Source organism: Danio rerio, chromosome 11 (genome assembly GCF_052040795.2).
Source record: "Danio rerio strain M-AB ecotype USA chromosome 11, GRCz13ab, whole genome shotgun sequence".
NCBI lineage: Eukaryota > Metazoa > Chordata > Actinopteri > Cypriniformes > Danionidae > Danio > Danio rerio.
The window spans coordinates 28,182,893-28,202,122 of record NC_141031.1 but is presented as its reverse complement, the minus strand read 5'-3'; the positions used below and the strand labels follow the sequence as shown (position 1 = coordinate 28,202,122).

The window sequence follows — 19,230 nt, the reverse complement described above, 5'->3', positions numbered from 1 at the left end:
GCTTGTGTGAAACCTACAGGTAATTGTGTTGGAGCAGGGTTGGAACTAAACTGTGCAGGGCTTCGGCCCTCCAGGAATTGAGTTTGACACCGCTGCTCTAATTTTTATGGCTTCAGTCATTGTTGTTTTACTCTTTTAAATCTGGAAGCATTAACAACTTATGTCGAAACATATATCGTTATCATTCAATAAGGACAATAATTATTGAGATTGCATTTCTGCATTTCGCCTAGTCCTAATTCCTAAAGTCCTAATTTTAATAATTTTTTGTAGAAGGCGTTTACCTACAGAAAAAAAGATTTTTACATTGTAATAAAAAATATATACAGTCCAAGGCTGAATTATTAACCCTCCTGAATATTTTTCTCCAATATCTGTTAAAGAAAAAGAGGATTTTTTTAATAACTCATTTCTAATAATTTCTTTTATCTTTGCTATGATGACGGGACACAGTATTTTACTAGACATTTTTCAAGATACTAGTATTTAGCTTAAAGTGACATTTAAAGGCTTAACTAGGTTAATTAGGGTAATAAGGCAAATCATTGTATAACAGTGGTTTGTTCTGTAGACAATCAAAAATATTGCTTAAGGAAGCTAATAATATTGACCTTAAAATGGTTTTAAAAAATAAAAATAAAACAAATAAGACTTTCTCCAGAAGAAAAAATGTCATCAGAAATACTGTGAAAAATTCCATGCTCTAATAAACATAATTTGGGAAATATTTGAAAAAGAAAATAATTAACGGGATGGCTGATAATGCTGACTTTAACTGTAATGTCTGTAATTTACTCTGTGCATTTACACATTCTGTTACTTTTGAGATACATCAAGATGATTCCCTTTAACCTTTTTGCTCTCATAGAAAAGTCTCCAGAAAATTTGGTACCAGATTCAAAGTCCATCAGAAGCGCCTTCATGTCTGGCTTTTTTCTGCTATTAAACACTGTTTACAATCCTTAAAGCAAAATTGTTTATACTCTCTTTTACTCAAAAATGCAGAATAAGGAGTTGTGAATGATTAGTGTTGACTTTAACAGTTGGCCCTGTATCATATTTTCCTAATAGGCTGAACAAGATTTGCACAGGAGTCTCTGTTGAAAGGAAGAATCAGTTTATGCAGAGGCTCCACAATTACTGGCTGCTAAAGCGTCACTCTCGTAATGGCGTGCCGCTCATCCGCCGGCTCCATTCTCATCTGCAGGCCCAGAAGTCTGAGCAGGTTAATGTGCTGTAACTCATTACACTTTTGTTGACAGCAAAGCATGTGATAAAACTATTAATAACCAAGCCCACACATAATCAGTGCCAACAGAAAGTGCTGCCGACTTCAGCAAATTTGCACCACTCATTCACACTTTTCCCTGCTCCATATTTGTTTGTTTACAAAATATTATGGTTAATTTGATCGTGTTTTCAAGTAGCGCAGATTTCCATGTTTAAATCTTTTATGCTAAATCACTGGAGCAGTCCTCACATAGCGAAATGATTATTTGCTGATAGTGTGCATTGATTTTTTTTATTACTGTTTAGAGAGAACCAGATGCAAAGTTGCAGGCGGTCAGGGAAGAGCTGAAGTATTGGCAGAAGCTTCGCCAGGACCTGGAAAAAGCCAGACTTCTTATTGAGCTCATACGAAAGAGGGAGAGACTCAAAAGAGAACAGGTGACACAGATCATGTTATAATGCTCTTTTGTTATGTTCTCAAGACCCTGGTCTCTATAAAGAGCCATCACTTCTTGCCAGAACAAGCCTGAGGTAATTACTAATTCACACCATGGTTTTAATTTGCTCTGTTCTCTCATTAGATGAAACTTCAGCAGGCTGCACTAGAGCTTCAGCTCACCCCTGCGCTGGTGTTTTTGCGCGCTACACTGGAGCAGCTGAAGGAGAAAGACACTGATCACATTTTCACCACACCAGTCAATTTGAAGGAGGTGAGGAAATAATGGTAACTTTAGGAGTCTTTTGCAGCTTCTTCTGATTTTGCTTTCCCTTGTTTCCAAAAAAAAAAAAAACATGAATTCTTTACAGTTAAACATTGTGTATTACTGTAAATTTGATTTAGTTTTAATTTTTGGCATTATAAAATTACAGAATTATCAGAATTTGATAAACATTTTAACAAATCTAAATAAATACATATTGTTTTTTAAAATTTAATTATTATTTATTTAATTTATTAAAATTTCCTTTGTTATTTAAACATTCATTGTAATATACCTATTAAAGTATAATCTTGCATTCAATTAATAACATGTAATTACTAAAGAGTTATGGTAACATGAAATCTTATGGTTAAATAACATAAGAATAATTTACTGTGAAGTTTTATGAATCATATTTATGTTAACCTTTAAAACCTGACCTATTTTTTCATCAAATTGGACTAAGCTTTTAATTTTTAATGCCTTTCATATATTTTGTGGCTTATCATATTTTAAAATGCTTATTGGGATGCCAGATACCATTGAAGGTTTTAAAAGACCCATGTTTGTAGCTTATTTTTCTTAGTCTCAGTGGACCTGCTGCTGTAAACATTAAAATGGTAGATTGATCTTTTTATTTTAAAGGTGCCGTATACTGCATTGGTTTAATAAATTAAATTGTTCTCTAATATCTACATAGTAGGTTTATGGCGTCTGTAAGTAAAAAAAATCTCCAGAAATGGTTTTATATGCTCATTTATATGTTCCCTAAAATACCCTTATAACCAGAAGGTCCATGATTGACCATATATGGCACGTGTCATAAATATTAAGCTCGGGTCTTTCAGACACACACACATCTGAAGACGAATTTGCATACGTGAATCGGAAACATTCAATAAATGTGCAAATAATATGTGATGCTCAAATGCGCTTACCATAATACACACACTTATTAATGATTCCTACTTGTCTTCCTCGTGATGAAGAGTAGGGAAAATCTGATATGTAATGGGGAAAAAAGAAAATAAATTTATCAGACGCTGGATTCGAAACGGGTTCAGGAATGATAGTGTCAAAACAGGTTGCCATGTGCTTTATGAGCTACGCCACTCGCTGCTGGTGATCTGCTCAACTATCACTCTATTAGGTCATTCCAACGAGGTGTCCAACGACACCCCGCTGCATTACGGCGTCAGCTAAACTCTCACACTGTATTTTTTTCTTTTGTTATTAATTCCGTAGGACAAACTTGCAAATAACACCGCTTTTCTCCAGTCTACCTGGCGCACCTTCAATTCACATTCTGTTCAAAGTTTCTCTACTTGCTTGCTTTTTTTTTTTTTTTTTTATTGATTAAACAGGGGAGTACAGAATTATACATAAAACAGTATACAAAGGAATTAACAACAAAAAATTCTTGCTTGCTTTTGCCATTGCTTTTTCGTTTGGTTTTGCCAAAGTAGAGTCATTAATACGGGGGAGGAGGCAGGGAGGGGTTTTGCGCTCGTGCATGTGCGCTCAGTTTCACGTTTATTCGGATATACAAAGAGAACATGCTTGGGATTCTGCGTAATTTACAGCTTTGTCCGTATGCAATGTTTTAGTATGATTTACGCAAGTCTTCGTACATGAGGCCCCTGATCTGTTGTGGATAAAGGCTAAATTATAATTAAACTTGTATGCCGTTGTATTTTGAAGCTATAAAAAAAAACACAGCCATGAATTATTATCACCCTCTGCATGAACAGATGAAATTTGAGCAAAGTATTTGTTGAAACATACACCTCAAATTTTACAATAAACACAATAAGTTAACAAAATATGTAGCTAAACATACCTCATTCCACTTCAGAGTAAAAATTAATAAATGTATAATCTGTAAATCTTGCATTCTATGTCCTGAGGCGATATTAAAACATGTATTGTGCTGTAGTTGCCAAAGTAAACAATTTGGTGCTTGTTTTCAAAATAAAAGTCCCTTATACATAGTAAGTGAAAAATATATGCTTATAATAACTAAGTGAGGAAAATTATCACTGTTGTCTCACTAGAAAAAGTTGTTGTTTAACTAACGCAGCAAGACGTATTCATATTAATGATCTCAGAGTTTTTTTATGATTTCAGAGCTTGATGACATGGCTACTCGGATAAACAACCCAAATTAGGCATACATGCAAATGAAAAAGGCATTGCCCTTAAGTCTCGTCACAGTTTGTTTAAGTCTTCTGATTGTCCCGTTGTCCAAAGTGTTTTACACTTGTGGAATTTACATGGGAACAAGGAAACAGTAGTGTCTGAGGCTCACAGTATACCCATTTCCATATACTGATCTTGTATTATTCTACTTTGCCTTGGTTTACCCAGATTTTCATTATAGGGCACCTTTAAGAAAGCAAAGAAAATCTTTTTTTTTTTTCATCCTCACGTCCTCCTTCATGTATTCCAGGTTCCAGATTATCTTGAGTTTGTGACTGTGCCAATGGACTTCTCTACGATGCATGACAAGCTGGAGGCTCATAAATACTCATCAGTGGCAGACTTGGAAAACGATTTCAATCTCATGGTATCCAACTGTCTGAGGTACAACTCCAATGATACAGTGTTTCACAAAGCAGCTATGCAGCTCAGAGAGGTGGGCGGAGCCATCCTAAGACACGCCCAACACCAGGCGCTCAGCATAGGCCTGGATCCAAGCACAGGCATGCATCTGCCAGACAAGCCCATCCCACATAACACCACTGTCTCCTGGTGTGATGAAGGTGAGCACTTACACAAGCTTGTTAACAGTCATTAAAGTTCACTTAAAATTACATTTAACGTTTTCTTGCTGTTAGCATCTGTATGTTAGTTTTAAAGGTGCAATAGGATATTTAAAAAAATGCAAATGATAGCCATATAGCACTTGAAAGCCCACGTCCCAACCTGCAAATCGTCATCAAAGCTATCCTTCCAGGACAACCTATCATAATATTCAGACCCAAATCTTTTGATTGGACTATTTTTTTCTTGGTCCTACATCTTCCACAGAATATTAAAATACACATAAATGCATTTGGACCACATCATTTAATTAAACTTTTATCCAGAATAATTAAAAAAGTCTCTGAAGACAGTCGCCTGTTGCACATTTATGGTTCTATATAAACTAGTTTGCTCCAAAACAGTAACACAATTTGCATTGAAAAGCTACAAATGTTTAAAATGTATGGGAAATAAAATGTTTTTAAATGTATAGGAGTCAGCATTTTCATGATATTGTGAGCTTTTCATTCGATCTTCTGACCAATCAAATGCTATTTAGCATCTGAAGTGCCCCTACAAAATGTGTCACTTATTCAGATGTAACCAAGCATTCATAGTGAGGGTTACTCTAACACAAGGGGCTGAAGTATTCAGACAGTGTAAAGATGCTGTCTATTAGGCTTAATGAAGTCTGGTTTTATGTTAGTTCTCAACAAACCACCGCAGTGTAAAAAAACTGGTTCCATTCCAACCCAGAAACATAATAGCACAGAGCGGGTCAATACAGATCACGAAACATTTCAGACCCATTTGAATTACACTGAATGATGTATTTTAAAGCAGAGCAACACACTCAGCATTGCTATTATAAGACTGCCTCCCATATGCAGGGATGATAGCGTTCCGGCGTACTGTGGCAACGGGGAAAAAAAATCAGGTTCACGGATATTGATCTGTCTCTAGATTCACAGAATTCACTCACTGCTGAAAGCGCCGGATTGGTTTTTATTATAGATTTAGGGTGGTCGGTGGGGACGTGTGCCCACCAATATCCACAAACTACTGAAATGTCCCCACCAATAATTTAATTCACTTAAAAACATCGCGCTGTCAGTATAAACCTAGACATGCCGAAAGGGTTAAATCTCGTTCTCTCCTCGAGTCGCACCGCCTCCAAACACATATAAACATTGTGATTGGCTCTGCCTTTCCCTGCTGTCATGTGAGTGGCTGCTTTCAGATCATAGTTTCAGATACAAATAGCGCCAAAACAACTGCGCGCCGTGCGCAGGGGGAATTTCCCGATGTGTAAGGTGTGTCCCTCCCACAAGTGAGGATGGAGGTAGCAAGAAGAGGTGGACATAAATAGCTTCTTCCAACGAAAAGTGTAAGTCACATAAACTCAAGTTCGCTACTGAATGAGTCCATCATTATAATGCCGTTATGCTAGTGTTTTCACCGCTTTTACGTTCAGTCTAACGTTAAAGCAGACTAGTCTGTAAACAATATTCCCTGAAAACTAACTGCAGAATAAACACCTACATGTAAACGTATATGACCCTGCCAGTTCTCCTAATCTCTTAGAGCAACATCTCCAATTTTGGTTGAAACAATTTGTCAGAAAAACTATGTGCTCCATCTTTTAATAATACTGTGAGACATGTTTAATTTGTACGAAAAATGAACGAAAGTCTTTTTTAAACTCTCTCTTTACCCGTTAATAAACATTATTTTAACATAACACTTTCAGGCCTGTTGCCAGCTTATTGAAAGGGATTATTTGTTTTCTGAAAAACTGAACCTTTTTGCAGTTATTCACCTGATTTTCTGTTTAATTGAGGTATAAATAATACATTTTAGTGACATATTAAGAACTCATTTTTGCTGAATAATCTTGTTGGATAGTTATTACAACTACACTTTTTAATGTACCAAAACAATTTCCACCCATTTTGTCCAATTGCTTTATTTACACATTTAAACTGTAAGTTTTATTACAGTTTTATAAATAATAAAAATACTTTAAAGCTAGAAATTAGGACTTTTAATTCTTAGAACAAATAAATGAAGTACAGTACAGGTGCCAAAACCTTTAAATCCCTTGTAAAATGAGCATTTTTTTCTCAGCCTTGTATATTTATGTTCAGTTATTTCACTTTAAAGGCAATGAAAAGAACATATTTGTCACTATTAAAGTAAAGTCCACACACAGGAGTTGGAGAAAAATGCTCATTTTAGAAGAAAATATTAAATGGCATTTAGAGGTTTTTGCATCTAAACTCTTCAAATATGTAAATATACTTATTTTTAAAATACAATTTTTATGTCGTTAGATAAAGACAACAAGATGAATGAAATATCCCGTTTAATAAATATAGTGAGATTAGATCCAGCGGGAGATGCTTGATGAGAAGTCCAACTAGCACAGCTCTCATCTGGGTAGATTGGCTGCAGCGCTTGCCTGAGAGTGTGTGTGTGGTCACGTGATGTGCGTTTTCAGCGTTTTGGTGTGGACGGAGAGCAGTTCAGAAACGCTGGATAAAATGCGAGTGTGGACGCGGATTGTTTTCATTCTAAAACGCCGTTTTAAAACTAAAACGCACTAGTGTAAACATGGACGAGGCCTCAGAGTGTCGCGCTGCATGTCACTGCAGTGACATCGACACCCGGCGAAGCTTATGACATAAATTAACACGAGCAAAACCATATTTAATCATTACGTGACTTTCAACCTAATTTATCGCGTCGCAAGTTAGTTTATTTGCTGAGCTACTCCACAATATTTTAATTTAAACGCATTTATTTTATGTATTCGTAGTCATACTTCCGTACGTAATATAGTCATTTGACAGTACATGTCAGTCAAATTTATTGTGGCATGCTTATGTATGGGAGGGGTTACACTTATCTGTTGTATCGCTGGCCAAAAGTCTTGTACAGAGCTTCAGTCACTGTGGTGGAGGCAGTAATGTCAATGACACATCATGCCAGTGTCAGTGACACATGCCAGTAATGTCAGTGACACATGCCAGTGTCAGTGATCTTGTGACATGTGCCAGTAGGTGTCAGTACAAGCACGTTATAAGCACATTAATCTTATAATTCTCTTTGCTTTATTATTTAAAAATCATTAGGCAAATGACACCTGTTATCTTACATGCATATATGTTATGAGTTTTCAACATGCATTTTATTATAACTTTTTAAAGCATATTATTTAAAATACCTTAAAATGAAAATAAGTTAAATAATAAAATAAATGAATGAATTAAAAACATAGAGAAGTCCATATTGTAGGGAACAAAGGAACTGCCAGGATGCAATAATATACAGTACAACAGATAAGTGTAACCCCTCCCATACATAAGCATGCCACAATAAATTTGGCTGACATGTACTGTCAAATGACTATATTACGTACGGAAGTATGACTACGAATACATAAAATAAATGCGTTTAAATTAAAACATCAGCAAGGAAAAAAAGTTCAGGCTCAGGAATTTTTTCCACTATCAGCCCTGCATATGTCAAAAGCTCAATGGGTCAAGATACGATATAAACAAAATGCTATTGGCTATTCCTTTAAAAAGGGAGGAGCTACTTGAAATATCCTGCCCTGTCTTCATGATTCAGTTGAAAATTACACACCTAATACATTTTACAAAACTGTGACATTGAAGGTGCTTTGGGGGACCTTTAAATGAGACTATTAAGCTTTCTGATGTTTGAATCTCTTTTTGCAACAACCCTAAAAAAGGCAGAATACAACATAAAAATAATCCTAATGCTTTTGCAATCTGAATGCTAAAATTTGCCTTTCTATTAAATCATTTACAGTTGACATGCTTTTGGACCCTGACAATCGTGTGCACATGTGTGCTGAGGACCAGCTGAAAACACTGCTGGACAAGCTGGATTTGGTGGCATCTATGAGGACAAGTGGAGGCCGCACAAAACGCATGCGCCTGCTGCGCAGAGAAATCAACAGCCTTCGCCATAAGATCAGCCACCAGGATCGCAACTCACGACTGCTGAATGGGAAAATTAGAGAGGAGAAGAGCAAAGATGCCAAGAGTGAGAAGAAGATGGATTACATAACCTCAGGTAATACCAAATAAACAAGGTAAATCATGCTCGGACGTTGTGAAAATAAATTTCTAAAGCAAATTGTAGAAGAAAAAAATAGTGTGTTTGCATAATTTTAAAAGCAGTAGTCTACTGTGTAATTTTCAGAGAGGTAAAAATGTCTAAAAATCAATGAAGTCTATTCTATTTTTATTCTATATCTATTTGAGCCTCAGTATTTATTTATTTTATTTTATTTATTTATTATAAGTAGCAATTAAAATGTAGTTTTACAGTGAAGGAAATATATATTATGGTTGGTATAGCTTATTTGTGCTTTTAAAAAGGATTTGCAGTTATTTTTTCTTATTTTTTTCTGATTTTATATATACTATTGCATCTGTATTTTTATTGTTTATTTGTTTTTGTATTATGTATATTTAATTTCATTTTAAATATTTTTCATAAGCAAAAACACTTTCACAGTAAGTTTTTTTATTTAATATTTTCTTAATATTATTTAGGGATGCATGATATTTCGGAGGCCATATCGTTATCGGCTGATAAATGCTATTTTTAAGATTATCGTTATCAATCCCATGTCTAAATTAGGCCGATATCTTTAAGCCGATAAATTACGGAATTGTTGCTGCGCACGCGGGGGCGGAACATGTTCAGACTTGTTCATGGAGCTCTACTCACACTGTTTATTCCTTCAAAGTCTGTCCTTTCTTCATGTGGTATTGCTGTGCGTTAATAACTCAGTAAGTAACCATGTTCCTTATCATTGTAGATATGTTTGAGTGCCATTGTGTATTTTGCTTCAAATCGCCTCAGGAAAAAATATTACATATGAAAGTCTTTCCTGCTCTGTCTCTTTGTTGTGTTAGAGAGATAGCAGAGAGATTTACTTATTTCTCCATGGCCGAATAATATTAGTTTCAGGGTAAACTCTTTTAGTTGCAGCCGGTGAATGAACGAGGACCCATGTAACTTGGTCTCATTGCGAAAAAAGCGCTCCTCTTTTCTGTCTCTCCCTCTTGGCTTCACACTCACACATACACACACACCAAACTGACCTGCACACGTGACGTGCTAAACAAAAACTTTACGGAAGGTTTTTAATCTAATATAATTAATTGTTATTATCAACGCGTTGCTTCCCATGTGTTGTTGATGTAAGATGTAATATTCATATTGATTATAACGACACACACATAGATCTGACAGCCTTGAGCCTTCACAGATCGACAACAGGGGAGAGCCTAGGTGCACCAGTCACTAGCCGCATTTCCACTGTCGGGCCAGTGCAAGCCAGGGCTTTTATCGGGTCGGGCCGGGCCAATCGCCCGGAAGGTTGAGCAGTGAGGCCGAAATCATGTCGCGTTTCCATTGTCGGACTAGTAGCTCGCAGCGTGTCACGCAAACCCCACCCCAAGAACGTCCCCCGAATCAAATGTCACTCAACCCACCCACTTTAGCGGGAATCAGTCAGATAAAGCACACATCACATCATCACGAAACAATTCAAATAAAGACAACCGAAACAACAAACCGAAAGATATGACACTTTTTCAGTCTACAAACGTGGACACGTCATTTGTAAAGTTTTCTGTCTTTCTGTTGTATATTCTGTATTATCTCTAAAATAAATAAAGAAAAGAAAAAAAGCAGTGCGGCATCAACAGAGCTGTAAATGGAGCGCTTGTTGGCTCGGTCTCACACACATATACAGGCATCTAAACGCGCACAAACACAGCTTTTAAACTTGACAAAGACTCTCGAAAACCTTTACTGGCTGGCTGCTCTATCTAATGTGGTGTAAAGATTATTGTGTGTTACTGAAACATCAAGGAGAACGCAGCAAAGAAAAGTCACTTATAAATTAAACTTTATTATTTTATGCAACAGCCTTACATTTAAAAGGGAAGCATAAGGGCGATTAAAAGCAAATAAACGCCAGCTTATAATGCTAGATGTTTTCTTTGCCTTATTTATTTATTTGTTTATTTGGCCGGCCGCTGGCCCCGAGAAAGCCCCGCTTTGGCCCGATTAGGCCCCGGAAATGACAGTGGAAACTCGACTGGTCTTGGCTCGCTTGCTTTAGGCGCGATAGTGGAAACGCAGCTACTGAATCCAGCATACGGGCCACACATTCTGTCTTTATATTCTGCTCTGTGTTTGGCATAAAGTCATCTGAGCTCAATGATCAGGTTTGTATCAAAATCCGAGGGCAAATCTGCCCCCTCAGCGGTTTATCATGAACTTTTCATTGATCATTTTTCCCACGATTGACAGCAAGAACGAACACAGAAACGTTGATGCTACGTGTTCAAAAGAATCTAAAACACCAAATAGGATGAATTTTTGTCGCATTTTCTAAAATAATACATACTGTATTTAGCTTTTCACTTGTACAGTGGCTCAGAGCTGTCAAAACACCTCTAAAAAAGGCTTTTTCGGACATATTTGTACACATGTACATCACTGTAACCCGTTTTATTCAAGAACATTTGAGCTGGTTTTAGTCCTTAGCTCTTTCATTTTCATTTTGTTTAAAATATATTTTACTTGCTTGTTAATTAAATCCCATTTTGTTATTTAACCTTTTTAATTTTATGCAACAGTCAATTTGCATGTTAATTTGCTATGAAGAAAATGAAATAATGTATTTTTTGCATGCTGGTTTTTGTGAAATGGTGATTATAGGTCTTATAATCACCTTGCAATTTTGAAATCATAGCTTTTTTGCTTTGAGTATGGGCTACTAAGTTCAAAAGAGCAGAGTTTCAGCTTTTATGAAGTTTGCTGTGTAAAAATATAACATTTTGAATTATTTATAATTATCGGCCTATATATATCGGCTATTGGCCTCCAAGTCTGAAGAATTATCGGTTATCGGTATCGGCCAAAAAATTTATATTGGTGCATCCCTAATATTATTGGTATATATTAGATGAGTTCAGATTAATTATGTATTAAACAAAAACATCTTATCAATTAACAACAATAACTATTTATTTAAATTATATGAAGGCACAGTTGGCATTAAAGCAGAAACTGCTAGAAAACTTACAACAGGTTTATTTTAAAAAGAGAGAATATCTTTTATTAGTTAGCTTACAAAAAAAAATCTACTTTGTCTCACACATTTTGATATATTACTGTGGCACAAATGGGCACTAATATACAAAACAGGGGAAAATATTACAACTAAGTCTGTAAATAGCAAAAAAAATTTCATCTAAACCTGTTTTTGTTATGTAGTATTTTAAGCGACTTAATTCTTTCCCTATTAGAAGACCCCAAGAAGTCAGCATCACAGAAAGCGCAAGAACCCGCTTGCCCAGCCTCTTCACCTTTACCTGGCGATGCTCCACCAAATCCACCTATATTCTGCCTCGAGACAGGACGAACCACCACTCCAGCACAGTCAAATAAACCTGGAAGCAGGAAACAGAGGGCAAAAGGCAAAGACAGAAGCCTGAGAGAAAACCACAATCAGACCCCAAAAGAAGACGAGAACTTCCACACAAAAGAGAACGACAGCAGCCCTCAGGAGGACAGGGTTTCTCCTGCAAAGAACCAGTCTGATTCGCCCAAGATTGGTGTGGGTCGTCGCACATCGATCCTCTTCAAGAAAGCTAAAAACGGAGCCAGGCCGACTAAAGACAAGCCTGTTTTATTGCCAAATAGAGTCAGCAAAGCTCAGAATGGTGCATCACAGGAGCAAAACACGCAAGCTAAAGCACCATCAACCCCAAAACCAGTCTCTCCGTCCCCTCACCAGCTGAGATCCAGAGGACTGAGCACATGCTCAGATGGTGAAGGCATGAAGGCCAACAGTCTGCCAGAAGAGAATGGTACAGATATATCTTTACTTAAGCAATTACTTAAGTTTATTGAACATTGATTTAAGTGCTGTCCTCCACAATGTGTTTAATATGCTGGAACTAATGCTCTAATGCACTTTATTTAGGCCTCACAAATGGACTCAAGAGACACAACGGCAACTCATCAGATTCTGAAAACTCCACTCCTGCCTTCCCAACACACAGGTAATAGAGGCAGTCAGCGCTTTACACTCGTCCTGTTTACATGCAATGTTGTTATTTATGCCAGTGAGGTCAGTTGAGACTGAGTGCTGATTACAATATTGTTCAAAAGTTTGGGGTCTGAAAAGTTTTTATTTTAGGTTTTTTAAAGAAATTAATTCATTTATTTGGCAAATATGCTTGAAACTGATCAAAAATAACAGTAAAGACTTTTACGATATATTTATTTCCCTGATTTCACAGATAATTCAATCACTCAAAGGCCTTTATTTGTCACGTACACTTTCATGTAGTTAAATACAATGTCATGTAGTGAAATTGGACCCCCCCGACCATACACAAACATCACATTTTGGGGGAAGACAGGTCAACAGGTGGTAGTATTTGGAAAAAGGAATTAAGATACATATTGCCCTTGAATTGAGCCACACTGACCACTTTCGTCAATCGTCGATACGCCAGGGCCCCGCATAAGCAAATCAGCAGAAACCCTGTTATCAAAGTGCCAAATAGGTAGATATCTTCAATATCCTTCAGAGACAGAGCAGCCAGGCACACGACGCGCCACTTCTCCCACCTGTCAATCACGTATCCAGCTGCAAACGTCTCTGAAGGACAAAAAGGCTGTCCCAAGTACAAATTTCTATTTGAAAATCCCTTATTAATCCATAATTTCTTATTCCTTTGGATGGCAGGGCACGAAGAGCCTCAGAGATAGAATAAGAGGAGCCAGCCAGGAAAAATATGGGAGGGAGAGGAAAAAGTGCGACCGCCCTCGCCAAGAGTCAAAGAAGAAACATTCCTTAACTTCAATGAATGTGTTTTGTTTACATAATTTGTATTAGAATAGATTGAATTGGCAGGAAACACAGTTATAATCCTGTGGTTTTTCATTTAGCACTGACCGCTGGAGATTTGTTCATTTGACATAGATGTTCACAGAGTGCATGTTACACAGAAAAGCTTAGTAGTTTAAAGAATGTTTGTTTTTCAATGATTTTCCTCAGTTCATCTCCTCCAAAGCGCAGTCGTGGTAAACCAGCCCTCAGCAAAGTTCCTGTAGATGAGGAGAAGAATGAAGTTACTAATACAAGTGAGAACATTTAAGTGCTAAAATAAACTGTTGTTCTTTTTTGTTTTTTTTTGCTCAACTGTCTTTATTTTGTCTTTGCTTCTATAGACAGTGAAGCTTCTCAAAATGATGGTGAGATGGAACCTCTTACTTTGGTTTGGGCAAAATGTCGTGGATATCCATCGTACCCTGCAATGGTAAAGTCACACGGTTTTGCATTTAAACTTGTGTGTCTACATGATATTTATAGTGTGTTCACAAGACCAAAATCTGGACTAAAAGAGAAATTAAAATGATAGGTCTTTTTTGCTTATTATTTATGCTTTTATTTTTAAGACCACACAAAAAAATCGCTTATATGACAAATTTTTCAATGAAACATCCAAACAATTCTGCTGAGCTAAAAATCCTTTACTGTATGTCTGTAAAGAAAGGTCTAATCAGCGAAAATCTCATGGAGAGCCTATAAAAATGTTAAATGATTCAAACCAGTGCTCAGAATATCTCCATTGCATACACAAGTGAGAATGCAAGGAGAAACAATTTTATGCTCACGTGATTTGACGTCATGTCTTGTTTTTTGTTTGTTTAGAAGTCTTTATGTCTTTGTTGCCTTCACATTTCAGTCAAACAGCACCAGAGTTTATTTGAAAGATGAGTGAGGGCTGTTTTTCCTGCTTGTTTGGTGCACACCAGGGTTCAAGTGGCAGCTTTCACACCACACTAAGGGCCCATTCACACAGAATGTGTCATTTTGTACAAAAAAAAAACAGATTCAACAATCAGGAATGCTTTTTAAAAAAGCACAGTATAGAGCACGAAGGTTTCTGGACATTGCCACTGACTCTCTGTAAACAGAAGCTCGCAACGATTGCCTTTCCTCTGATTGGTCCACTGCTTTGCAACTGACATTGATTAGTAGCCCTGTGTAAAAGATTATTTTAACTCGATATGATATCTAAAAAACATGGCACTATGTGAGTGTAACAGTCATACATGTTCAAGAATCGAACTAAAGATCTGAGAATCCTTGTAGCAAACTTATGTGTGTGTTGTTTTAAGAAAACAACCGTTCATTTGTGTTGTGTTTTATTTTTATTTGTTTTATTCATTAGGTATTTATATAATTATCATTTTATTGACTATTAGTTAATGATTTGATTGTTATTATTGATTATTTGTCATTTTATTATGTATTTTAAATTTTTATTACTATTTTAATATTATTGCTTCATTATTATTTCCACTTTTCCATATTGTTATAATCTTATGACTGTGTGGATTCAAGTGACACTTGTCTTCATGAGTAAGGGATAAGAGAAAGACTCCATTTAATGATCTGTTCTGTGTCTGGACAATTTTGTGAAGCAATAATTTTCCATTGCTGTTGCTTGTGGTATAATAACACTTGTTGAATTTATCCTGGTCAGACGAAGTCTGAGCATTCAATTATTCAAAACTAAGATTGTTCAATAAACTGCTCTTTCTTTATCATCATTAGTTTGTCTTCTGCTCCTCTCTTGTTTTCTCAGACAACTTTTATATTGATAAGAGACTGTTAATTCAGTTTAATACTGGTTAGCAGGTTTAGGTATTGGAAACTTTGCTGACTTGTTGTCCATATACCTGGAGAAACAGACATTTTCTGAAAAGATCTAGCGTCCGGGGCTGGATCGTAGTTATCTGGCGTGGAGATGGTGGTCTAACAATGTCTTAAAAAAACAATAAAAATGTTGAAATCGGAATGGGAAAATTAATTCTGGGGCGGCTTAGTGATTAGCACTGCCGCCTCACAGCAAGAAGGTGGCTGGTTCAAGTCTTGGCTGGGCCAGTTGTCATTTCTGTGTGGAGTTTACATCTTCTCCCCATGTTGATGTGGGTTTCCTCCGGGTGCTCCGGTTTTCCTCATAGTCACTATGTCAATTGGATGAACAAAATTGGCCGTAGTGTATTAATGTGTGTGTGAACGCAGAACGCAGATTTATCTCACCAGTTACGTGCAAAGTGTGAACACACTGTTGATTTATCGAGTCTACTCAATTCCTAACCTAAACTAATGATGATTTTCGACAGATTGTCGATCCTAAAATGCCCCAGGAAGGAATTCTTCACAACGGCATTCCTATCCCAGTGCCACCTACTGACGTCCTGGATCTTGGCAAACGCCGACAGGAGGAATCTGAGGAGAAGCTCTTTCTTGTGCTGTTCTTTGACACAAAGAGAACTTGGTGAGGTGAAATCTACATTTCCTCAACTATATTTCAGACTTGCAGTTTATCCTGTTAACGTTACTGTTATTTTACTGGTAAACAGGCAGTGGCTTCCACAGGACAAGCTCCATCACATGGGCATTGATGACACTGTAGACAGACTGCGTTTGATGGAGGGCAAGAAACCCAATGTGCGCAAGTCTGTGCACACGGCATATGACAGGGCCATGACGCACCTGAGTCACGTGCAGGAGAACTCTTCCTTTAACCCCTCAAATTTTATATAAAAGACTGCTAGAAGATGGATGTCTAAACTGACTGTAAGCTGCCAGTAAAGGTACGATCACATCATTCAGATGTTATTGGGTTTTACATAAGTGAAAGTCAGAATTTTAAAGGGAAACTTCACCCAAAATCGAAAATGTCCTCACCACTTACTCACACTCAAGCAAATCCAAACTTTAATGAATTTCTTTCTGCTGTTGAACACAAAGCCATATATTCAGAAGAATGTTGGAAAAAGCAGCCCTTGACATTCAAAACAGGAACAAAAACACTGAAAGTCAATGGCTGTTTTTCCTAATATACTTCAGCATGTCTTCATTCGTGTTCAAGAGAAGAAAGAAACTCAAACAGGTTTGGAAGATTAGTAAATGTTGAGAGAAGTTTAATTTTTGGGTGAACTATCCCTTTAAACTTGTGTCTTATATGTCCTGTTTTCTACCCTCCATTATTCAAGGCACATCATAAATTCAAACCTGGTTTTATTAAATGGATAGTTTACTCAAAAATAAACATTTCCTGATAATTTACTCAATCCCGAGGCATTTAAGATGTATTTGACTTGTTTTCTTCCGCCAAACCAACCATTTTTTCCTTCTAATGCATGTACACAAGGCTCAGTGTACAATATGTTTGACATTCCAAAATCCATATTGAGTCCACATGACCCCAGCAAATAAACACAGTTATTTTCATAAGGGATCTAAAAAAGGATGCACTTCTGTTTATATCACATTAATGAGATGGTTTAGTTCACAACGGCCATCCAATAAGATCATTATTTGTTGGCATGGGGTCACGTTGAAGCTGACAAATTTCAGACCATCAAAACAATCAACATCAGGCCCTGTTTGCCTACATTGGATGTTGAAAAATCCTACAAAATTATGGTTGAAACTTCATGTACATCTTGGATGGCCTGGTGAGTGTATAAATAGAGCACAACAGATTCTGGTTCTAGAAACAAAAGTATTTATTTACCGATAAACCCTTAAAGACAGAGCTGTTGTGAATATTTAAATGCATATGCTATTTTTCAACTCATATTCTCATGAATTTGACAAACAGTTGTTTTAATAGTAGAATCTTTATAGAAAAACTACATTCCACCAATCAGTCATGACAAACAAAGTGCACCAGAAGAAATATTTAGCTCTAAACTCTTATAAAGCACTGCAAATGGCATCTCTGTAGATATAAAAGTATTTATTAAAAGCTGTTAGTCGTTTGTAGATTTTTAATCGGATGTAATTCAGAGCTTGATTAGATTGTACACTACCCAACTAAATTCTTGTCGTGGATCCCAGTTGTAAGAGCAAGAAATGATAACTTGACTTCTAGTTGATCATTTGTGAAAGTGGCAGAAGGTTGATTTTTCCAATGAATCATCTGTTGAACTGCATCCCAATCATCAAAATACTGCAGAAGACCTATTGGAACCCGCATGGATCCAAGATTCTTACATAAATCAGTCAAGTTTGGTGAAGGATAAATCATGGTTTGGGGTTACATTCAGTATTGGGACAAGTGAGAGATCTGCAGAGTGGATGGCAACATCAACAGCCTGAGGTATCAAGACATTTGTGCTGTTCCTAAAACTTGGATAAGCGACAAGACTTTTGTCAGGTAGTGTACTTCTTGGCTGTATTAAAGGGATAGTTCATTCTAAAATTAAAATTCTATCATTATTTACTCACAAAATCTATTTGAGTTTCTTTTGTTGAACACAATAGAAGATATTTTGAAGAATGCTGGCACTTATTGACTTCCATGGTTTTTTGTTTTACTATAGAGGTTTTCCAAATGTATAAGTTTGAAATCACATGAAGGAGAATAAATGATTTTGGGTGAACTATCTCTTTAAGTTCAGTCTTATATATCTTTATCAAATGTAATTTTGTTTGGTTATTTTGGTTCATGGCTGATGATGCTTTAGTGAAGTTTTTTTTTTTTAATCTCTATGACAAAAAAAAGACCAAAAATCAGGAAAAGTTTTTTTTTTTTTTTTTTTTAGTGAACTGATCCCTTAATTTGTTACATTCTCTTGCAACCAAGATTTAGTTTTGCATTCAGTTGCTATAATTGCACTTACTTCTGTTCAAGTTTTGCCACTTGTTGTTTTTGTCACTGTTTTGAATGTTAGCTGATGGTCTCGCGCACCAGCGTTCGGCCAGCGTGACTCAGGAACTTTGTGCTAGAATGCATTTCTGAACGGAGGATTTAGTGAAATGCACGAGCACAAATACAGTCCTGTTGCTCTCAGATCTGCTTATATGCTCTTCGTCTTTATCAGGTTCTGAGTGTCTGGTGTTTGTAAACCATTGCTGTTTTAACCTACTGTGAGATGCCACTGATGACTTTCACTTCTTTGGCACTACTTAATCCCTGCCACCTATTTTATGTCTGTTTATTGTCCATATGTGGCCATTTATTTAAAAAATAACGATAAGTAGAAAGCAAGAAGGAAAGGATGTGAGCTTGTAATTGTGAGTGGAGAACATTGTAAATATAAATGCATGTATGTAGAAAATATGCACAGATGTTGTTTTTAAAAATTTGAAATGTAAATTAATGACAAACTTTGTACGTCATTTTAATTTATTTGGAGTGCTTATGGAAAAGTTATTTAATAGTAATTTAACAGCTCCGCAGAGCTTTATATTGTCTGGAAAGCATTAATGAAATTGTTTCTTAGTGGTCTACGGTGAGAGAACATTATAGAATCAAATGTTATGTAGTCTCTTAGATCATGTACGCAGAGTAAAGAGAAACGTGATTTTTTTTTAAGCCTGTGAAAAAGCTAATAGTACCAAATGGAAAATGTCTGAAACAGTATTTTCTCAACCGAGAAATAAAAACACTGTTGCGCT

At 36.4% G+C, this 19,230-nt stretch overlaps 1 protein-coding gene and 1 long non-coding RNA gene across 9 annotated transcripts in view; one reads left to right on the top strand and one right to left on the bottom strand.

Annotated features, from left to right (window-relative positions):
• Positions 1-2,007, bottom strand: part of LOC147834826 (uncharacterized) — a 2,739-nt gene extending 732 nt beyond the window's left edge. The window contains exon 1 of the long non-coding RNA XR_015502647.1: positions 47-2,007. This is a non-coding gene — a long non-coding RNA (uncharacterized LOC147834826). The remainder of the gene's footprint in view (positions 1-46) is intronic.
• Positions 1-19,230, top strand: part of brpf3a (bromodomain and PHD finger containing, 3a) — a 24,549-nt gene extending 5,319 nt beyond the window's left edge. For 3 of the 8 annotated variants that reach the window (XM_087273725.1, XM_087273722.1, XM_087273723.1), the window contains exons 3-13: positions 1,072-1,225; positions 1,537-1,668; positions 1,812-1,940; positions 4,381-4,693; positions 8,514-8,780; positions 12,041-12,604; positions 12,721-12,799; positions 13,804-13,889; positions 13,977-14,065; positions 15,942-16,096; positions 16,182-19,230. In XM_087273725.1, coding sequence (XP_087129851.1) covers positions 1,072-1,225; positions 1,537-1,668; positions 1,812-1,940; positions 4,381-4,693; positions 8,514-8,780; positions 12,041-12,604; positions 12,721-12,799; positions 13,804-13,889; positions 13,977-14,065; positions 15,942-16,096; positions 16,182-16,365 — 2,152 coding nt within the window. In that variant the 3' untranslated portion in view covers positions 16,366-19,230. The remainder of the gene's footprint in view (positions 1-1,071; positions 1,226-1,536; positions 1,669-1,811; positions 1,941-4,380; positions 4,694-8,513; positions 8,781-12,040; positions 12,605-12,720; positions 12,800-13,803; positions 13,890-13,976; positions 14,066-15,941; positions 16,097-16,181) is intronic. The other 5 variants (XR_015502635.1, XR_015502634.1, XM_087273724.1 and 2 more) reach the window with 3 other exon arrangements.